Source organism: Eschrichtius robustus, chromosome 3 (genome assembly GCF_028021215.1).
Source record: "Eschrichtius robustus isolate mEscRob2 chromosome 3, mEscRob2.pri, whole genome shotgun sequence".
Lineage (NCBI taxonomy): Eukaryota > Metazoa > Chordata > Mammalia > Artiodactyla > Eschrichtiidae > Eschrichtius > Eschrichtius robustus.
In genome coordinates, this window is record NC_090826.1 from 24,795,346 (window position 1) to 24,818,392 (window position 23,047).

A 23,047-nucleotide genomic window follows, 5' to 3' on the forward strand; every position below is an offset into this window, starting at 1 on the left:
AGACTCATAAAAAGGTCACTTCACCTCTAACATGGTCATTAACCTAATAAAGGAAAGTTATTAACTTCCTCCAGATCACTTGGCCTGGCTAGCTATGTCTTCTCTAAAGGAACCATTTCATTTTAATAACAAAATGTCAAAAATGCCCAACAACCAAATGGTATTAATACAAAGTTAATGGAACTAGGCAGCTTTTACCATTCCTATGCATACTCAAAAGCTGCATTCTGGGGGGAAAAGGATGTGTTACACTGCTTGGTCAGATATTTTTATAATGTACCACAGGCTCTATTTATTTTTCATCCTTTCTGCAAGAAAGGCTGCATGATCTTGCTAGCAGACAACACATCTCCTTTCCAAAATTCAACCCAGTTTAGAGTCAACTGAGTTACTCTTATGGGACCGTAACTGCAAGGAATTTACAGTGTGAGGTTAGCCCCTCTAGGGCTGTGGATCATAAAAGTACTTTTAGCTACCCAAAAGCCTCCAATTCTGTGAGCCATCATGCCATGGTGGAAAGATGTGGACTTGGTATCCACATTAGGATCCTACTTGTCCCGATTTCACAATTACCACCCTATGAGCCCTGATGGACAGACACTTCAATGTCTTATGTGGCTGCACAGTGAATGAGTCACTTAGAGAACCCAATGAAAACTTACAGAACCTCTACATCACACTCTAAAAAAACCCATCTTTTAGATACCCTCTGGCATATCCTAGAAAAAGGAGAACTAGTCTTATTTTCTATCTTTTTAAAGCTAGAAATAAGGGCAAACTCCAAGAATCTTAGACTTAAAAGGGTCCTGGAAAACTATCTAGTCCAACATGTGTGTCTTATGGATGAAAAAAAGCAAAGTCCAAAGAAGATGAATGCCTGAGGCAAGGCCAAAAGCGGTGGCATTAGGGTTCTCATCCAGTGAGCTCTTCATCCCACCAAGTTATACCTTTCTTTGGGTTAAGAGCTCTCCAAATCATTGTCAAATTCCTTCCTCTACAAGCCATTCTGCTCTCACACTTACAGGCAGAATTCCTATGTAATGTCTAATGAGAACCTGCAGCTATGTTTTAAATACATCTCACCTTACTCTACTTCCAGGAACGTGGTAGGATTCATTATCACTCCACATACAGATGCACTTTCCAGATTTCATTCCTCAGGTTTACAAACATGTTTATTACCAAAGGTAAGCTTTTCTATGCTTCAGTTTTCTAAAACAAAGATGAAGGGCCACATACCTAAATACATTCCATTTATTCCAGAAATAATCACTATTATTTTAATGTCCCTGAACGCTGTCAGGTTTACTACATGTAAAACATTAAGGACTCTTAAAAAAAGTTCCTTGGTTTTTAAAAGTGAGAAAACCAATTATTCAGAATAAGGTGGCTTTTCTGTCAAAGACTCTCAAAGTACTTTCAAACGAGAACCACTATCCTCTTTGCAAATGCATCCTTTTCAGGACGTAAAATAAATAAGTCATGCAAGACCATAAACCAACCAAGGCAGAAACAGAACCCAGAAACATCAGGTCAATGAGCCTTCCTCAGTACTACAAAGATACACTCTTGAATACTCAACAGAAATAATCTGTGCCTTTAAACTTTTCAGGACTGGACTTAAAGTTGAATGAAAGGGGCTGCTAGCAAGGAGAGTGGATGAAATATTTGAAAATAATTTGTAGCCCTAAGCCTAAGACATTTTCCTATCTTCCTTCTTATGTTGACTTTTTAGAATAGGAGGTAAGTAAAGCACTTGTAGTGTGTCCTTCAGCTAAGAACAGCTAGCTGTACTTCAGACAACCAGCAAGGTTTGAAGGCAAAGTTTTATTAAGTAGTCACCTCTGAGCAAGATTTCTAAGAAACACTATCTAGCAAAGTGACTCCAGGAGTCTAGCACTGGCTTTGATGAGAAAAAAAAAAAGTTGCAAGAGCCAGGCAGCACTAACTTTACTAGAAATCAATTACTTTGAATCGAGGCAATTCTCTTTGAATTCTAAAGATTCACACATTCTTGAACATAGGTATCATCTGCCCTAATGAGGACTCTCACACAAGCACACAGACACACACAAATACAAATAAGATAACTGCAGCAAAAAAATACTGTGCCCGGCTTTATAAATCCATGCAATTTACTTGAAATTTTAGTGTTTATACGGGTAAACACTACATTTACACACATCCCCTCCCAGAGATGCTTTATTGTTTAAAGGGAAGGAAATTTAATGACGTTAAACTAATTAGAAACTATGCTTTATTTTATTATAAAAGCTTGCTTTCTTCATCTCTCTTTTGTGCCCGTCTCCCTTGTATCTCTGCAAAAAACATTCTCCCAACCTATACCTATGTGAATCCTAACTAAACTAGAGGACGTTTCCCAAGTCCTATGCCTCCATCCAAGTAATCACAAACTATTCCTGCCAATACTGATCACTCCCTTCTCAAAACAGGAACCATACAAAGAAACACAATGAACTCTTTCTGTTGTCATGTGTATTCACTCCTTCAACTAGCTAAAGAAAGAGTTCCTTGAGTACAAAAAACCTCACTCCATACTTAACTTAGTTGTCCCCTTTGTGCCTGGACACTGGGTTATGCTTTCCAAAAATAACCTCAGTTAAGTGTCTGTATCTTGGAAGGGAAGTGTATTAAGCATTTTTTAAAATCCTTCGCCAAATATCAACTGTTATAAAGCTTACTAAAATGAGATTTTTACCATCAATTATTTTGTAAGTATTGGTTTCATTTACTCTAAGGGCACGTGCTTTGGAGAGGTAGCCAGGTCAGAGTCCCAGCTCCATCACTTTCTAGATGTGTGACCCTGAGCAAAATTTTTCTTTATCTGGATAACAGAACCAGCCTGAGAGAGTTATTGATGAGATAATGCATGCAAACCTCTTAGCATCTGCCTAATAGATGGTCAACAAATGGTAGCTATTATTATTACTTTGTGAATAATAAGGAAAGAAGAGTGACACTGCATTACTGTTGGAATGTACTTTGTTTAGTTATTTACATATGCCAACACCTAGGTCTGACGAATTACATACAAACATCAAAAAACGACATCCCTAACAAAAATAAGGAGGTGAGGTCTGGAGACCTTGTGGGGAAGGGATATTTTTGGAAGAAGAAAATGATTTTTTAAATATTTTTGTTGTTAATTTAAATAAAATTCACTTTCTGTTCACTCTTCTTCAATTAGAGTTAAGTCTTTAAAGATTATGAAGTGTTGCTTATAAAACAGTAACAGGGCATTATTTTTATTCTGTGTAACTAATTTTAAAAGACTGGGCTTAGATTTTTGGTAGAGTGGACCAGGTTAGAACACAGGAGTGCGGAAGCAGATAAATGTGGTTTACCCATCTATAATTAATACGACACATCTGTTAACTTTCTGTTCAAACTGTGCTCCAGAAATTTAGTGAGAAAATCGTTTACTCAATAACCAGATAGGGTTTATTGATGTGCACTGTTTCATTAATATTAGGCAGGTACAGGAAACATAAGAACACCTACCAATCTGCTCTTCAAGCTCTAGAGGAAACACAAAAACAGGCCAAAACCCCATGAACCCAAGATGATAGGACACTCAACTCTGACCACAAGATGATTCAGAAAAGTTGGAAACAAAATCTTATAACCAAGGAAGCAAGAATCTTAGGATCAAAACACAAAGACTTTAACTAATGCCCAGCCACAATGGTAGTCAATGAATATTTGTTATAAATCAGGAAATTATCTTAATTTTGAGTCCTCGGAACCTAGCACAGTGCCTGGATCAAAGAATATTGGCTAAATCAAAGAACAAATGTATTTAATGAATAGTATAAAAGAGAATCCAGAATATAGCTATTCTCCCTGCTTTAAAACATTAAAATAGATATGGGGGCTTTTAAATATTAGATATACAAAATATAAAACAGAAGAAAAAACCTAAGGCTACTCTCCAGAACAAAAAAAATCACAAGCAAATGCCCCCAGTTTGTGAACCTGTGACATCTTTAGCAATCAATTCAACCTGTATGTTCTACCTATCACCAATACACTCTTACTGTCAACATCTAGAAGCACCAGAAATCTGCTATACTTGATTTATATTCCTCTTTCTTTTAGAATTATGGCAATCTTCGCTATCAATATAATGGATGGTAAATTTTGTTTTTGCACATTTTAAACATTACAAACAAACCAAAATGCTTGTTTCTAAATTCTATCTGTGTAAGGGATGACTGGCTCAGGCCTCAACCTTCTGGAATTATTTCACCAGAAATCTAACAATTCCCTCTTCACAATGGAGCTCTAAACAACTTCCTCAAAAATAACACTGCTCTAAAAATAGGTTATCAACATATTCTGACTAGCAGCCAATCTAAAACTTCCTTCCACTGCAAAAGAACCTAACAACTGAAAAATGAGCCAAAGGTAAGGACATTTTATGCATATAAAACTATTTTGTAAAATTTTAACACCTCAATTTACAACTGACTGGTTAAGATAGTATTAATTTGTGCTCACATTTTGATTTTGTTTTATTTTTAAGACATTAGGCTAAAGTTAACATTCTTCTTATAATGAGATTGTTTTGGCAAAATTCTGCAATATCCCACTCCTATCATGAGGATGGCAACAAGGAAAAGCAAGCACATACTTCTGGAGACTAGATTCGGACACATTTGATGAAAGACAGCTCCAACCTTCCCTTAAAAACAGGCCCACTTTTCTGACACACCAATTCACTTACCTCTCCCATCGCTCTTCCCTCCAGAGCAAGTGCTTGAAAATCGTGATTCAGTTCATCCATAGAACGTACCTATTGTTTAGAATAGAGGAGGGAAAAGTTCCAAGTTAGCATCTTGAATTTTACATACACATTAAACACAACTGAAAAGCTTTTCTATGTTTACTTTCAGATATTGACAATAACAATAATCAAGTGACTGAGATTAAACATTCACTTACCTTTAACCATCAGCGTTCAGCAATGACCCCTGCTTTCTCCCCTCCCATTCCCTTTTGTTTTCAAACATGAAAAACAAATAATCCAGAAAAAGAAAAAGCAAATTCCATCACACAAGAATTACGGTAGGGACTTCCCTGGTGATCCAGAGGTTAAGAATCCACCCTCCAATACAGGGGATGCGGGTTCGATCTCTGGTTGGGGAACTAAGATCCCACATGCCATGGGGCAACTAAGCCTGCGCGCTCTAGAGCCCGCGTGCCACAACTAGAGAGCCCACGTGCTGCCACTACTGAGCCTGCATGCCGCAACGAAGACCCAACGCAGCCAAATAAATAAATAAATAGATAGATAAATAAATAAATAAGGAAGCAGAGTCTTTCAAAAAGAGAGAGAGAGAATTACGGTAGCTGTATTTCATACATTTTGACTTAATAAGTAAAGATCAACATGTTGAAGAGCAATGATGTATGTAGATGACTATGTGACCTAAACCTTGCTACTGACTCAAAGACCACAGTCCTTATGAAAACTGACTCAAAGACCACAGTCCTTGTGAAAACAGTTAAGTACAAATTAGGGGACTCATTTGATCCAAGCCAGTATTTCTTTGATAAACCTCAGGGAAAGGCGCTACAAACTATATAACGGAGTGCCCTCAACATTTCTCCATATTGGAATATCTCTGGGGGCTCCTAGAATCTGAAAACCAGGAGAAATAAAAAATAGCACATATCACAAGGATCTCTTCAAACTTTACTTATCATTAAATGTACTACCCACATCATAACAATCTTTCTAGACTTCAATTAACTCATCTCCAAGATCATTACTACAAGGTAATATTTAAGAGCAAGAATGAAGTGTGGAATAGATTATGCAAAACAGTCATAATTCAAAAACCCTTTACTGTCCAACAGTCTACTAGTCCTCTCAGTTATGAGCAACAAGCCACCTTTGCTGCCTGAGGCTAGAGTAACGTCCCTTGTTTATTAAAGAGGAAGGCTATTCTTTTTTTTTTTTTAACACCTTTATTAGAGTATAATGGCCTTACAATGGTGTGTTAGTTTCTGCTTTATAACAAAGTGAATCAGTTATACATATACATATATATCCCCATATCTCCTCCCTCTTGCATCTCCCTCCCACACTCCCTATCCCACCCCTCTAGGTGGTCACAAAGCACAGAGCTGATCTCCCTGTGGTATGCGGCTGTTTCCCACTAGCTATCTATTTTACATTTGGTAGTGTATATATGTCCATGCTACTCTCTCACTTCATCCCAGCTTACCCTTCCCCCTCCCTGTGTCCTCAAGTCCATTCTCTACGTCTGCGTCTTTATTCCTGTCCTGCCCCTAGCTGCTTCAGAACCATTTTTCTTCCTTTAGATTCCATATATATGTGTTAGCATACGGTATTTGTTTTTCTCTTTCTGACTTACTTCACTCTGTATGACAGACTCTAGGTCCATCCACCTCACTACAAATAACTCAATTTCGTTTCTTTTTATGGCTGAGTAATATAAAGAGGAAAGCTATTCTGCCTACCTGAGGAACACTGCTGATTGCCTGAAGCAGGACTTTCTCAAACCCCCTCATCCAATCATCACTACCTCCAAATGTATGTGAACAATTTCTAGGAGTGGGTAAATGCAAAGAGAGTCAAACAACAGACAGGCAGGGAGAGGGTAGAGTATGGAGCACAAACCTGAATACAGTTGGGGGAACCGATTTAAGGATTTTATTAACATGCTGACTGAATACCACCCCAATAATCTTAATTTGACTGAACTGTCACCACATAAAAACAGTCACATTGTTTTGTTTTGGTTTTTTTTTTTTTTTTTTTTTGGCTGTGTTGGGGTCTTCTTTGCTGTGCATGGGCTTTCCCTAGTTATGGCGAGTGGAGGCTACTCTTCGTTGCAGCGCGGGCTTCTCATTGCAGTGGCTTCTCTTTTTGCAGACCACGGGCTCTAGGCGCACAGGCTCAGTAGTTGTGGCGCGCGGGCTCTAGAGCACAGGCTCAGTAGCTGTGGCGCTCAGGCTTAGTTGCTCCGCGGCATGTGGGATCTTCCTGGACCAGGGTTCGAATCTGTGCGGATTCATAATCACTGCACCACCAGGGAAGACCCGGTCGCATTGTTTTAAATTACACATTTTCAAAACCCAGAGCTGAGACTATGCTACAAATGATACACTGTGTCACTAAGATGTAACAGTTTTGGGATGCTTGACAAAAATGTAAATTTATAAAATTCAAAATGACACTAAATTTAAGCCATATGAGAACAAAGAGACATAGAGATAAGGCTTGTTATTGTGGTAAAACAGCTTCAAAGGGCCTTGAAACAGAAGCCAGGCTCACAGTACAAGGCGTTTACATTATTTCAGTAAGCACACTGAATAAGCTCCTAAACTACAGGTGCTAAAAATAAGGAGGGGGGAGGGGAGATGAGGACAGCATCTTAGCTAAATTCTACAAACGTCAGATAAAATCATTTTGAACCTTCAGGCCAGAGTTAACGTTTACAAAGCATGTAAATTAAACACATAAAGTTCTACATCTAGCTTTTTCTGTGGAATCTAAACATGCATTTAACTAGATGCTAGGCGTTTCTTGAAAATCCAAAAACCTACAAATAGTTTTAACCAAGAATGTTGGAATTTTATTTATATTTCCCAAGAAAAAAGTAGGAGTGGCTACAAAAATGAAAAAAAGTAGAAATGGTAAGGGGAAGGCAGAGAACATGCAATATGCCTATTTATGTAATCATTACAACAATCTCACAGTAATTATTCCCATTTAAGAGATTAGAACTGAGCCTCACAGAAATGCCTTCCCCAACCACTGCTGAGTAGGGAAGAGTGTTTAGATGGCATTTCCAGGATCTAAATCCAGATGTTCCAATTCAAAGTGCAATGTCCTTTCTATGCTATCAAGCTGCCTCCAGGGCAGCCACAGGAAGTTTCCACCCCCAGACAGAAGAACTGCCTTCACAGCTTTTGCCATGGGCTTTGATGAGTCTGCTCTCTTGGTCTTCTCGCCTTTGCTTTCCACTGTCTCCTCCCCCTACCTTCAAAATTTGCCCGTCCTTCCCTCACAGCAATTTCCATCCCTTCTATACTGCCTTCCCACCCGCCCATCATTCTCTCTCCTACCATGTTTTATCTGCTGGCTCGCTCACGCTCTCAGGTCTCCTCTCCCTCTCTTTAGCTCTCTGTTCACCTCCTCCAGCTCTCCCTCTTCCAGGGTGTCTCTCTCTGCCTCACATACAAGGTGAACCACTACTCCTCCTACCTCCTGTAGACGAGAATGGAGCCTTTGCTAGTACAGAAACTCCATTTTAAACCATTTACCCACAGTTGAGTAGACAAAATAAACCAAGTCACTCTCACAAAAGTGTTTTTAACTAGTCAGGAACTTATTGTTTATAATGGGAGCTATACCTGGTATGGTCATCAACACCAGGCAGACTCTCAACAAAATTCTTCCTAGGAAACAAAATTAATGATCAAAAGAAGACGCTCAGGAATCAAGAAAAATCAAATGATGAAAACAGACGACTGTAAGAAACTTCTTGGGCAGGTAACAAAGAAACCTCTTCTATCATAAAGGAGAAAAGCTGGCTGTAAATTATAATCAAAGAAAATGCTCCCATCAGGACAGAACTATCTTTTCAAGTTCTTGTACTCTACACCTCCCCCCCTTTCTCTAGCATTCAATTTGAGTGAAGGGTTAATGTTAATTTCTAGTATGACTTACTAATTCCATCTTTACTTTAGCTAAATGTCTGTAATACTTCCTTCCTTCCACTAAATAATCTTATCGCCTCTGGTTTCACAAAACTATTTCCTATTTTTCTCTGTGGGCTACTTGCCAGTTGCCCATCTCACACCCATCCAGGACTTTCTCTACTGAGGCCCCACCCCATAAAAGCATCTTTTACTCCCTTTACTAAAGAGGCAAAGTGAGAAAACCACGTTAGTGTCTGACCTACCTCATATTTCCTCACTTCATCCCACCCAAGAATATCATCTGTACAAATGACCTAGCTTCTGAGTTTCCTTTCCATTTCCCAGATACCAGAAAACTTTCTTTTGTAAGCCTCAACAACTGTCTTCTTCTTCTAACATGGATCTTGTCCTAACTAGAATCATAATTTTGCAAATTAAGTTGGTGTTTTACCACAGGAAGTTATAAAATCAAAACAGATAAACCCGGAACTATACATCACATTTGAAAAATGAAAAATTAAGCAAAAGCATCACTTTACAAGTCTTTAAGAATTATATTCTAAAGTGCACTCCTTGAGAAGTCCTACTTACCATACCCAACATCCCATACTTATCAGAATCAATGAATGATACACACTTCACTATTTCCATCTGTAAAACTGAGATAACACTGGCTACTTTATACGTTTGCTATGAAGATTAAATGAGGGACTTCCCTGGTGGCACAGTAAGTAAGAATCCGCCTGCCAATGCAGGGGACACGGGCTCGAGCCCTGGTCCAGGAAGATCCCACATGCCATGGAGCAACTAAGCCGGTGCACCGCAACTACTGAGCCTGCGCTCTAGAGCCCGTGAGCCACAACTACTGAAGCCCACGTGCCTAGGCCCATGCTCCGCAACAAGAGAAGCCACCGCAACGAGAACCCCGCGCACCACAACGAAGAGTAGCCCCCACTCACCGCAACTAGAGAAAGCCCGCGTGCAGCAACGAGGACCCAATGCAGCCATAAATAAATTCATTAAAAAATATATTAAATGAGACATGTCCAATACCTAGTAGGCATTTATTCAACTATATCCACCTCACAGGTTATTCTCTTTAATACTGAAATGTCCCCATACATCCATCTCTTCTTTCCCTATCCTCAGTTAGCAAAGGGTAGGTTTTGGTCATTCCGGGGAGGTGAGCCTCTCTCTCTATAGGTCAGCGTTTTCATAATCAATATTAGAAGTACCTAGATCACACAAACGTCTAATTTACTTTCTAAAACTTAGCATTTCAAAGTACAACCATTTTTCTCTCTTCTCAATTCCCAGCTAATCCTCAATTCAGAGAAACTTCCATTCTAATCCATTCAGAAACTTCCAACATATAAAAATAAAAATCATCACTAGTTCAAGCTCATGTTTTTTCCGTTCTCATAAAAAAAAAAAAAAAAACTCAATAAAGTCACCTTCTCAAATTCCTTCATTCCCTAATTTCCATACCACTATGGTCTCCTGGTTCTCCTCCTACTTCTCTATTTAGATTTTTGTCTCCCTTTTGGCCAGCCAACATTGCAGTCAAGGAAAAAAAAAAAAAACACTGAAACTCAGACTTGGGTATAAAGGAATCCAAATTTAAGAAGTTAATGATCCAAATATGTAACAAATTACATTTATCAGATTTTCAAGCAGATATATATTACTGAACATTAAATCTCAAAGAACAAAGCGGTTACCATGGTGGTCCATGCAGTCCAATATAAAAGACCTAAAAAAGAAGCAACTTTTGAGAGCATTCTGGCTCAGTTCTTGGCCTTACTTTACTAGCATTCCTGTCCTTGGATTGCTGTCCCTTAACTGCTCAGGGTGTCTTTACAATGAATGTCCCTTCACTTGAGCTAGTTTGGCCAGTTCTCTGTTGATTGTATACAAGAACCAAACTCAAACACAATAGGTACCACTAAGTTGGTATTTATGAAATCACACTGGAAGTCTATATTTTAAAACAGTAATCAGAGCTATGTAGTGCACTTGGAAAAATAAAGTTCAACAAATCAACACTTTTTTGAATATTTTCTAACAGACATATTTCAAGACACCTGCCTAGAAAGGACAACATTGTGATTCCCACCACCTCTGGACACAAACAATTATAACAAAAGTATTCTCCTGAATGGCCAAACCCCTAGTACCTGAAGAGAAATGATAAACTGACCTAATCAGATACCTCTCCTTAGCATTCAGGCCAGATAGCAATGGAGAGATAAAGTGAAATTCCCTAAAGACTTGGCAGTTGTAGCTGTCATTTTGGGTCAAGTATAACCTGGTGAATAAGCAGTAGATGGTCAACACAAAGAAGAGAAAGAATGTGCTGAAAAAAATCAGAGACAAGAGACTACGGAACCCCTATGGAAACAGAAAAGCCTCCTAGTGCCCAGGAGGCCCACGTATATATTTCCTGCTCTGGGGTTCAGAGAGAATCCCTGGTGTTCCTTCATTTAATGCCCTGAATTTTTGCTAAGTAGAAAAGACTTCTATACCTTGAGACTAAAACTGCCTTTACTAAAATATTTATTTCCTCAACCACTGAATCTCAGTTATCAAGCACTTTTCTCCTCCACACCTTTGTTCCCCTGGAGGATTTTTTGCAAAGGCAAGCCTAGATCATGATGGCTCCATTTCACTAACATAGATCCAGAACAATACAAGCAGAAGAGGTGGTGCCAAGAACCATTACAGGAAGGAGATACCAGAGAGAAAAAGCCAGCAAATGCAGGAGAAACTTGAGCAATGAGAAGAAGAAATGAAATACGAGGATTAACCTAATCTGAATTTAATCATCAAGGGAAAAACATTTAATAAGTCTGTTCTACACCATCTTCTGCTTTCTTGTATCTGTATTATAAATAACAACAACAAATATTTACTGAGACTTACTTTGTGCCAGGTCCTGTCCTATAAAAATATTTATATGCTGTATGATCTCTTTAATATTCGTAACAATTTGAAAATGCAGGTACTCTTATCCCCATTTTGTGAGAAAAGCAAAAAGTTATCACATTCCTCTAATAAAATATAAATAAATAAACATTTTTCTTGATTACTGGGAAAAAACAAAAACAAAAGACTACTCTTTAAGCTTAGGAGTAGGCAAACCCTACTACGTGATCTTATTTATTCATTGTTAATAGCAACACCAAATACCAGCATTTGCTGAGTTTTCAAGGCACTGTACTGCAAAATAGACATTATTCCATTTTATAGATGAGGACCAAGGTTCAGAGGCATGATCTGTCTAAAGTCATATAGCAGATAAAGATCAGAAGTGGAATTTAAATTCAGCTCTCTATCCCCTTTACTAGCGCTTCTTTCTGTTCTCATCAAAGACAAGCACAAAGGCTCCAGGACACCTGGCTTAAACAGCTGTTGTTCTGGAAACTGATTACTACACTGTTTTTTTTTCCTAATTCTATTTATTTATTCATTTATTTTATTTTTGGTTGCGTTGGGTCTTCGCCACTGCGCGTGGGTTCTCTCCAGTTGTGGCGAGCGGAGGCCACTCCTCGCCGTGGTGAGTGGGCTTCCCATCGCGGTGGCCTCTCCCGTTGCGGAGCACGGGCTCCAGGGGCACCGGCTTCAGCAGTTGCGGCTCGCGGGCTCTAGAGCACAGGCTCAGCTGCCCCGCGGCACGTGGGATCCTCCCGGACCAGGGCCCGAACCCGCGTCCCCCGCATTGGCAGGCGGACTCTTAACCACTGTGCCACCAGGGGAGCCCTACACTATTTTTATACAGGAGGAAAATGAAGTCACCACAGCAGCCAGGATTAGGCTGAACTTCCATTTTTTTATTATTATTTATCATTAAAAACTGCTACTACCTTGGACTTCCCTGGTGACGCAGTGGTTAGGAATCCGCCTGCCAATGCAGGGTACACGGGTTCAAGCCCTGGTCTGGGAAGATCCCACATGCCATGGAGCAACTAAGCCCGTGCGCCACAACTACTGAGCCTGTGCTCTAGAGCCCGCTAGCCACAACTGCTGAGCCCGTGTGCCACAACTACTGAAGCCCGCGTGCCTGGAGACCGTGCTCTGCAACAAGAGAAGCCACTGCAATAAGAAGTCCGGGCACCACAACGAAGAGAAGCCCCTGCTCGCCGCAACTACAGAAAGCCTGTGAGCAGCAATTAAGACCCAACGCAGCCAAAAGTAAATAAATTTATTAAAAAAAAAAAACAAAACTGCTACTACCTTTGGCAATTAAATACCATTAAAGTTCCAGATTATATAATGTGTTGATGGCATTCAGCTAGGATAGTTAACAGACCCAAGTGATAAACTGTAAGTTATCAAAACTGATTTGCTACCATACTACCATAATATATACACCTCATGGAAATGTCAGCACTTCCTAAACATAAAAGAAAACAATTTATAAAGTAAAAAGAATGAATAATATTTTTAGAAGCAGTTAATAAAGCCTATGATACTAGTGACCTTTAACTACAAAAACCTCACAATTGCCGGTTCGGACGGTCTTCATCTTAATTTCACCAATCATGATCAAGCTGAAATCAGTAAGGAGAGCAAGGCCATTTTAACTGGAGACAGAAACTGTCTAATTGATACGGAAGAACCTAATAAGTGTAAAACTTAAGATAATGATAAATCTTATCTCCACTTGTCTGGAAACTACTACCTGTAGCAATCTGTCTGAATGGTATACTCCTGACTTCCAAAAAAACAAATTCCAAAAGCATGAAAGAGACTCCTACACAACTACTATTATAGATCACACTTACAACAAAAAATGGTTATTTGCAAATAGAGAATACATCAAGGGTCTTCATTAGCAGTAAAAGCTTCATTCTGAAATACCAATCTCAAAAGATGACATATGGAAAAAGCAAAAAAACTAAATCAAGAATGTTCACCAGAAGTTCTTAAATCGAGTTGTGGCAAATGCGTAAGTATCAGGCTCTTTTCAAACAATGAAACTAAATTTAATATATTTGCCATCATTGGAATCTTACCAGCAGAGTGTAAGAATCTATGTAAATAATGTGAAAATAACAAATATTCGTCCACAAAAAAGACACAGAATTCACTTTTCCGAACTTTTGCTAATATTAAATTTTTTGAGATTCACTTTGTCATCCCTGTGCTCACTAATGGACAGGTAATAGTAGGCATGAAAGGCTTGTAATAATTTTTACCATAAGAATAGTCTGTGAAAGAAAACAAATTATGGGCCTCCACAGCCATTGATATAAATGTTCTACAAATTGTAAGACAGTTCATATTTTTTAACAGATGTACAACTTAGACCACCAGTGAAAACAACAATTGTGAAAAGTAAGTGGAAGAACTATCAACTACAAGGCATGCCTACAGTGGTAGTCTCTGCGGATTGATTGGGGGTGAGAGGGGGACTATTTATATAAAGACTGCTTCTCTAGTTAATCTGTTCTCCCTTTTCGACAGAGGAGGAGTGGAGAAATTTACAATGAAGTTCAAAGACCATGATACAGGTGTCTTACTGCCTTCTCAACCACTGAAATAACATCTACTAAGTAGCAAAACTGCACTTTAGCAATAGTGCCATGGCAGTTTGTCTTATCTCCCTAAAAGTAAACCCCACAGTATTAAAAACATGACAGGCATTACATACAAATATTTGTAATGTGAGAAATTACCCTCAGTCCCAGGAGTGACAAAATAGCAGAAACAGGACTTCCACAGCCAGCTTCTTTAAAATGATTCTTATCTTGCTTAAAAGAAGACACTGTCATGCTTTTTCGAGCTTTTCAAGAAAGAAATTTGACAATATGTATCAAGTTTTATAAACGTTCATGCCTTTTGATCCAGTAATTCTACTTCTAGGAATTCAGCCTAAGCAAATAACCAGAAATATGGGCAAAGATTTGTTATTGAAGATCTTCATCATGGCACTGTGATGTGAAAAGTGGTTTCAGGGACTTCCCTGGTGGTCCAGTGGTTAAGATGCTGCACTTCCAATGCAGGGGGCGCAGGTTTGAACCCTGGTTGGGGAACTAAGATCCCACATGCCACATGGCCAAAAAAATAAGAAAAAAATAGCAAAATATTTTTTAAAAGTGCACAATAAGCACCTTTGCTTATAAAGCTTATTCTTTTAGTTGATTAAGATGTTTCTAGAAGAGGATTATTGGTTTGAAAGGTAATAATATACTAAAGACTTCATAAATGTTAAATTTATTTTCAGAAGCTTCTTTCTGATTTTCATTGGCATTATAGAAAACGTAGAAACTACTGATGAAGTTTTAGGTTAACATTTGAGTATATTACCTTCCAGTCTTATTTTGTGTATGTCTCTATATGGAAATATATACATATCATTTTATGTATGTAGATTTGTGGCCTATTATAGAATCCTTACACATAAACGTATTCTCTAAGACTTTAAAAAATGTTTTAAGTAGCTACATAAAATTCTGTAAATGAATATATGCTGTATTTAATAATTCCTGCTGTATTTAAACTTTTTCAAACCACTTTTTTAAAATAAATTTTTATTTTACTTTATTTATTTATTTATTTACTTGGCTGCATCGCGTCTTAGTTGTGGCATGCGGGATCTTCGTTGAGGCATGCAGGATTTTTTTGTTGCGGTGCACGGGCTCTTCGTTGTGGCGCACGGGCTTCTCTCTAATTGTGGAGTGCGTGTTTTCTCTTCTCTAGTTGTGGTGCGCAGGCTCCAGGGTGTTTGGGCTCAGTAGTTGTGGCTCGCGGGCTTAGCTGCCCTTCGGCATGTGGGATCTTAGTTCCCCGACCACGGATCGAATTCGCATCCCCTGTATTGGAAGGAAGATTCTTAACCAGTTTAATCCCTGGCTGGGGAACTAAGATCCTGCAAGCTGCCATGCGCGGCCAAAAAAAAAAAACAACAAGGAACGAAGTACTGATACATGCTACAATGTGCATGAACCTTAAAAACATGCTAAGTGAAAGAAGCCAGACACAAAAGGCCACATATTATATGATTCCATTTATATGAAATATGCAAAACAAACAAATGTAGAGAGACAAGAATAGGTTTTTGTTTGCCAGGGACTTAGGAAAGGGGGAAACTCACAATGACTACTAATGAGTACAGGGTTTCTTTTGGGAGTGCTAAAAATGTTCTAGTGTTAGAAAGCATGATGGTTGCATAGCACTATAAAAACACTAAACCAAATTGTAAACTTAAGGGTGAACTTTATGGTATGTGAATAATATCTTAATAAAGCTGTTTTTTAAAACTAGGAGGGGCTTCCCTGGTGGCACAGTGGCTAAGAATGCCTGCCAATGTAAGGGACACAGGTTTGAGCCCTGCTCCGGGAAGATCCCACATGCCGCGGAGCAACTAAGCCCGTGCACCTCAACTACTGAGCCTGCGCTCTAGAGCCCACCAGCCACAACTACTGAGCCCACGTGCTGCATCTACTGAAGCCCGTGCTCTAGAGCCCGTGCTTAGCAACAAGAGAAGCCCGCGCACCACAACGAAGAGTAGCCCCCATTCCCCGCAACTAGAGAAAGCCTGCATGCAGCAACGAAGACCAAACACAGCCAATAAATAAATAAAAATAAATAAATTTTAAAAAATAAAAATAAAATAAAATCTTTTTAAATAAATAAAAATAGGAGATGGCAAACACTTTCTGTAACATGTCAAATAACAAATAATACAGGCTGGGACTTCCCTGGTGGTCCAGTGGTTAAGAATCCACCTTCCAATGTAGGGGACGCATGTTCGATCCCTGGTCGGGGAACTAAGTTCCCACATGCCATGGGGCAACTCAACCCGTGCCACAACTACTGAGCTCATGCACCACAACTAGAGAGCCTGCATGCTACAACGAAAGATCCTGCATGCTGCAATGAATATTCTGTGTGCCGCAATTAAGACCCGATGCAGCCAAATAAATAAATAAATATTTTTAAATAAATAAATAATACAGGCTTTGCGGGCTACACAGGGTCTTTGTCATGTATTCTTTGTTTTTATTTTCAACTACACATTTAAAAATGTAAAAACCATTCTTAGCTCAAGAGCCATACATAAACAGGCAGCAAGCTAGATTTGGCAGGGAGGCCATAGTTTGCCAAACCTGTTTTAAAAATAAGCCATTCCTAAAATGTTTACAAGTGAATGTGCGCTAAGTTAACGCTGATCCAAAAACTAAGCAAAGATCTCTTATCAAACTTATAAATGGAGCTTCCACAAATGTTACTGGATAAACGGAACACAGGGAAACATATCAAACAGAATTTAGTACTTTTATTAATAGTTAAGATCACATATTGGGTTGGCCAAAAGGTTCATTCGGTTTTTCCGTAAGATGGCTCTAGTAGCACTTAGTTGTCTTTAACTTCATTCGAAACAATTTTGTTAGATTGTAAGTGACAGCTGTCATATCAGCGTGCAATTAAGAAAAGACTTATCAAAATTGGTGAATTTTTGTGTAGCCATATTCATACTGAAGATGGAAGAAAAAAGCAACATTTTCAGCATACTATCCTTTGTTATTTCAAGAAAGGTAAAAACGCAACTGAAACGCAAAAAAAGATCATGTAGTGTATGGAGAAGGTGCTGTGACTGATCGAAAGTGTCAAAAGTGGTTTGCGGGATTTCCCTAGTGGTCCAGTGGTTAAGAATCCGCCTTCCAATGCAGGGGACTCGGGTTCGATCCCTGGTCGGGGAACTAAGATCCCACATGCCGCGGGGCAACTAAGCCCGAGAACCACGACTACTGAGCCCGCAAGCGACAACTACCGAGCCCGTGCGCTCTGAAGCCCGCACGCACCTCAATGAAAGATCCCACATGCTGCAACAAAGATCCTGCATGCTGCAACTAAGACCCAACACAGCCAAATAAATTTTTTTTTTAAAGTGGTTTGAGGGGCTTCCCTGGTGGTGCAGTGGTTAAGAATCCACCTGCCAATGCAGGGAACACAGGTTCAAGCCCTGGTCCAGGAAGATCCCACATGCCGCGGAGCACCTAAGCCCAGGCGCCACAACTACTGAGCCTGTGCTCTAGAGCCCGCGAGCCACAACTACTGCGCCCGCGGGCCACAACTACTGAAACCCGTGCGCCCAGAGCCCGTGCTCTGCAACAAGAGAAGCCACTGCAATGAGAAGCCCACGCACCTCAACTAAGAGTAACTCCCACTCGCCACAACTAGAGAAAGCCTGCACGCAGCAACGAAGACCCAACGCAGCCAAAATTTGATTAATTAATTAATTAATTTTTTAAAAGTGGTTTGCAAAGTTTTGTGCTGGAGATTTCTTGCTGGACGATGCTCCACAGTCGGGTAGACCAGTTGAAGTTGACAGCGATCAAATCGAGACATTAACTGAGAACGATCAACGTTATACCACTCGGGAAATAGCCGACATACTCAAGATACCCAAATCAAGCGTTGAAAATCATGTGCACCACCTTGGTTATGTGAATCGCTTTGATCTTTGGGTTCCACATAAGTTAAACGAAAGAAACCTTCTTGACCATATTTCCGCATGCAATTCTCTACTGAAACATAACGAAGACATTCTGTTTTTAAAACAAATTGTGACAGGCAATGAAAAGTGGATACTGTACAATAATGTGGAATGGAAGAGATCGCAGGGCAAGCAAAATGAACCACCACCAACCACACCAAAGACCGGTCTTCATCCAAAGACAGTGATGGTGTGCATATGGTGGGATTGGAAGCGAGTCCTCTATTATGAGCTCCTTCCAGAAAACCAAACGATTAATTCCAACAAGTACTGCTCCCAATTAGACCAACTGAAAGTAGCACTCGATGAAAAGCATCCAGAATTAGTCAACGGAAAACGCATAATCTTCCATCAGGATAACGCAAGACCGCATGTTTCTTTGATGACCAGGCAAAAACTGTTACAGCTTGGCTGGGAAGTTCTGATTCATCTGCTGTATTCACCAGACATTTCACCTCTGGATTTCCATTTATTTAGGTCTTTACAAAATCCTCTTAATGGAAAAAATTTCAATTCCCTGGAAGACTGTGAAAGGCACCTGGAACAGTTCTTTGCTCAAAAAGATAAAAAGTTGTGGGAAGATGGAATTATGAAGTTGCCTGGAAAATGGCAGAAGGTAGTGGAACAAAAGGGTGAATACGTTGTTCAATAAAGTTCTTGGTGAAAATGAAAAATGTGTCTTTCATTTCTACTTAAAAGCCGAAGGCACTTTTTGGCCAACCCAATAAAACTAAGACAAGAATTAAAAACCATATTAAAAAATAAAGATAGCTGCTCACATGAGAAGATGTTGAACACCATTAGCCATCAGGGAAACACAGATTAAGACCACAATGAGATATCATTACATATGTATCAGAATGGCTAAAATAAAAAACAGTAATACCACGAAATGCCGTTGAGCGCACAGAAAAATTGTATTATTCAAACATTACTCGTCCAGAAAACAACTCGGCAGTTTCTTTAGAAACTAGACATGCAACTACCATTATTACCTAGCAATTGGACTCCTGGGCTTTTATCTGACGTTCACACAAAAACCTGCACATGAATGTTCACAGCAGCTTCATTTATAATAACTAAAAACTGGAATCAGCCCAGATGTCCTTCAACAGGTTAAACAAACTATGGTGCTTCTGCACCATGCACACTACGCAGCAATAAAAAGGAATGGCCTACCACAGGCAACAACTTGGATGAGACTCCAGAAAAGTATGCACAGCAAAAAAGGCCAGTCCCCACCAAAGGCTATATGTATGGTATGACTCCATTTATATGACTTTTTTGAAATGACAAAATTGTAGAAATGCAGAATAGGACAGATTAGTGGTTGGGGGGGGGGGAGGCCCCCCCCAACCCCTGCAAAGGGAAAGGGGGTGTGTAAAAAGGGCTACTCAAGGGTCCCTTGTTGTTTTGGAACTATTCAGCACTTTGTGGTGGTAAGTATATGAACCTATACAGATGGTAAAATTATATTGAACTTCATACACATACACACACACACACAAACAGACCCAAATGAGTACAAGTAAAACTGGAGAGATGTGAATAGGACTGGATAGATTTTAACAACATCAATAACCTAGCTGTGATGCTATACTACACAATGTTACCTGCAAAGGTAATACTGTAAAATGGGGAAATAGAGGAAAGTATACAAAGGATCTCTCTGTATTATTTCTTACAACTGCAGGAATCAACAAATAACTAAGTCAAAATTTTAATTTAAAGAAAGATGACTGCTATGAAGAAACAATGAAGATATAACTTAAAATGATGGTTCCCAAGCACGAAAACTAAAATAATCAAATATATAACCAAAGGAACCTTTCTCAAGCTACAAAACTACGCAGCTCTCACCCACATAGCACACAAAAATCACATCCTGACCAAACTACCCTAAATTTGGAGAATTCTAAAAAAATAGAACTTACCCTTGGTTCTCTAAAACACTACCCGCCAAAGACAATAAAATGAGATCTACCGTCAATGGCCCAAAGATTTTTATGTCCTGACACAATTGTCTTTCATTTATAAAGGCTATAAGAACACAATATACAAAAGAAGTAATAAAATATGCCACTCACACGTCACCTTTCAAGCAATGACTGTATCAAGCACTCCAGCCAACCAAGAGAATTAAAATTAAGCACACAAAATGGATAAACTGTCATACAACTATTTAATGGGATACTACTAATTAAAAGGATCCATTTATTGTTATATATAACATGGATTCTCAAATGTAGTATGCTAAGTGAAAGAAACCAGATTCAAAAGCTACATACACTTACAGTACATATATGACATTTTGGAAAAGGCAAAACTATAGGGACAAAAAACGGATTAGTGGTTACCAGTTGCTGGGAATGGAGGTAAGAGCTGACTATGAAAGGGCTCCAGAGAATCTGGGGAAGCGTGAAAACTTTTGTATCTCGGCATCCGATGGCAGGGTCTGGGGAAGGGGCGGCAGGTACCATGTCGGGCCGCAAAGGTGGCAAGAAGAAGCCCCTGAAGCAGCCCAAGAAGCAAGCCAAGGAGATGGACAAGAAGACAAGGCATTCAAGCAGAAACAGAAGGAGGAGCAAGCGAAGGCCGCTGGAAAGGCCTCCTGGCCACAGGTGGAATTAAGAAGTCTGGCAAAAAGTAATGTTCCTTGTGCCTGAGGCAATGATGATCCTTAATTCCATTCCTGTTTAAACATCTGGATTAAACATCTGGATTCCCTGCCATCACATCTTTGCCACCTACAGCTAGAATCAAGTGTTGTCTTGGAATCCATTGTACATTTAAGAATAAACTTTCGTAAAAAAAAAAAAAAAAAAACTTTTATATCTCGACTGTGGTGATTACAAGAATATACGCATTTGTCAAAATCTACAGAAGTGTATGCTAAAATAATAGTGAATTTCACTGTATGCAAAATTATATCTTAAAAATGAGGGAAAAAATTACACAAGAGGTAGAATAGCACTATAAAGACTAACAGTATTATTCCCATTCTAAGAACAGAAGTGAAGAAAATAATCTAAACTACAAGTATTGATAAACAAAAATGTTCATTACAACACCACCAACATTAGTAAAAATTAGAAACCTAAATGATCAATATTAAGACATTATTACAGAAAAGAATGTGGCCACTACATAGAGTAGAATGTGGTATAACCTTAAAATTATCTATGGAAATAATACATCATAAAAAAAATTTTGATATGTTAGACCCCCCCAAAAAAAAAGATAGAAAACTATAATCACAGAAATGTTTTTATTTTATCTCAATTGTTTCACAAAAGATTTCGAGTGACTTAGAAAATCAAATAACTTCCACTAGTGAGAAAATTAAGGCAAAGGGAAAATGAAAAGAGCCTACTTTATAAACTGTATGCAATTAAGTCCTATATACTTATTATAAATGAGCCATAAATTTAGTTCTAACCTCTCTCTAATGGTTAACCAAAACAGAGAAACGATTAGTAAAAACTCATACTGCCCATCAAACTTTTAAAAAAGCACAGCTCAAGAAATTATTATCCTTGTTATTAGAGATGAGATGATTTACATTTTTTTAAGTTTTGAATAAAAACACTAGATGGACATGTTACAAAAGGTAAACTAACAGATTCTGAACATTGAATTATAGTTGGGGGTTGGTTGGATTTTGATTTGTTTCTAGGGTGTTTTTATTTTTATAATTTTATAATTATCTATACTTCCCGAAATGTTTACAGTGAGCATTTACTGATTTTTAGAATTCAAAAATACCTACAAGTCATTATTTTTAATGGAGGGAAAAAAACATTTTATTTGATTTTTAAATCACTGTTAATTAGGATACAGAGAACGGAATTAGGCCATGGAAAGAGTCCTTAGTTCACTTACAATATTAAGAAACAAAATTACATTCATCACCAATAGAAATGACTCGTTTTAACATATCTGCAAAAGTAGTTGATATATTTCTAGATGTAAGGGGAATAAACTCTAGTGTGGTAATAAAGGTGATCTATATTATTAATCTAACATTTCTCAAGTTTGAACAGTTCATTATTACAGTTACAATATAAATAGTTGGCACAGGAGACAGGAGCTCCCTTACCTAAAAGTTCTTCTGCCAGGGAACCTAGTAAATGTCTTCCTCCATTCAGCAGCCTTGAAGCTAACCCTCACTCCTCCTTTGTTTCAACATTCTATTGTTTGTAGTATGTAAGGGAATAGGAATTCTCAATGAGTAAGTCTATCCAGATAAATCACTGCAACATAATTAAAGAGGGCAGCTACCAAACACATCAAGTAGCTCATTCTGGACTTCATGAGCCTGAGAGAGAACATAATACATAAATCCAAAACTATACCTGTGGGAGAAAATATTTTAAAAGAATTCTATCTCTTCTGAATTAAAAAAAACAGCTAAAGATGTACTAATCAAGATATCAGTGATTCTTAACCAAGAGACAGAATACAAGGGAGGAGGCAGAGCTTAATAAACTTTTAATATTACATACACTGGTATGTATTTTGTGTGGTTTGTTTAATTCTTTACAGAATTCCACCTAATGTTATGCAAATAGTAAACCTTCATTTGCTCTTTTTTGAGAACAGCTACTATCTTTAGTTTCTTACCCTGCTGTTTGTATTACTGTGAGATCATGAACCATGGAAGTTTTCCCTCTTGGGGTTGAGAGGGACTTCAGGTATAAATTTATTAGGTTTTAAACTTGGAGACTGTGGGTGCTGTAGAATAATGTTTGAAATTGGATTTTAAAAAATCAAAACACATGTTTTTATTTCCTACATTAAAAATAATGGCTTTTAGGAAATTTTGAACTCTAAAAACAATAAATCCTC

General features: G+C 38.6%; 1 protein-coding gene across 12 annotated transcripts in view; it reads right to left on the bottom strand.

The window, feature by feature from the left end:
• The window catches only part of PUM1 (pumilio RNA binding family member 1), a 128,204-nt gene that overhangs the window by 86,701 nt on the left and 18,456 nt on the right, over positions 1-23,047 (bottom strand). For all 12 annotated transcript variants that reach the window (XM_068539347.1, XM_068539341.1, XM_068539351.1 and 9 more), the window contains one exon: positions 4,748-4,816. In XM_068539347.1, the coding sequence (XP_068395448.1) occupies positions 4,748-4,816 (69 nt within the window). The remainder of the gene's footprint in view (positions 1-4,747; positions 4,817-23,047) is intronic.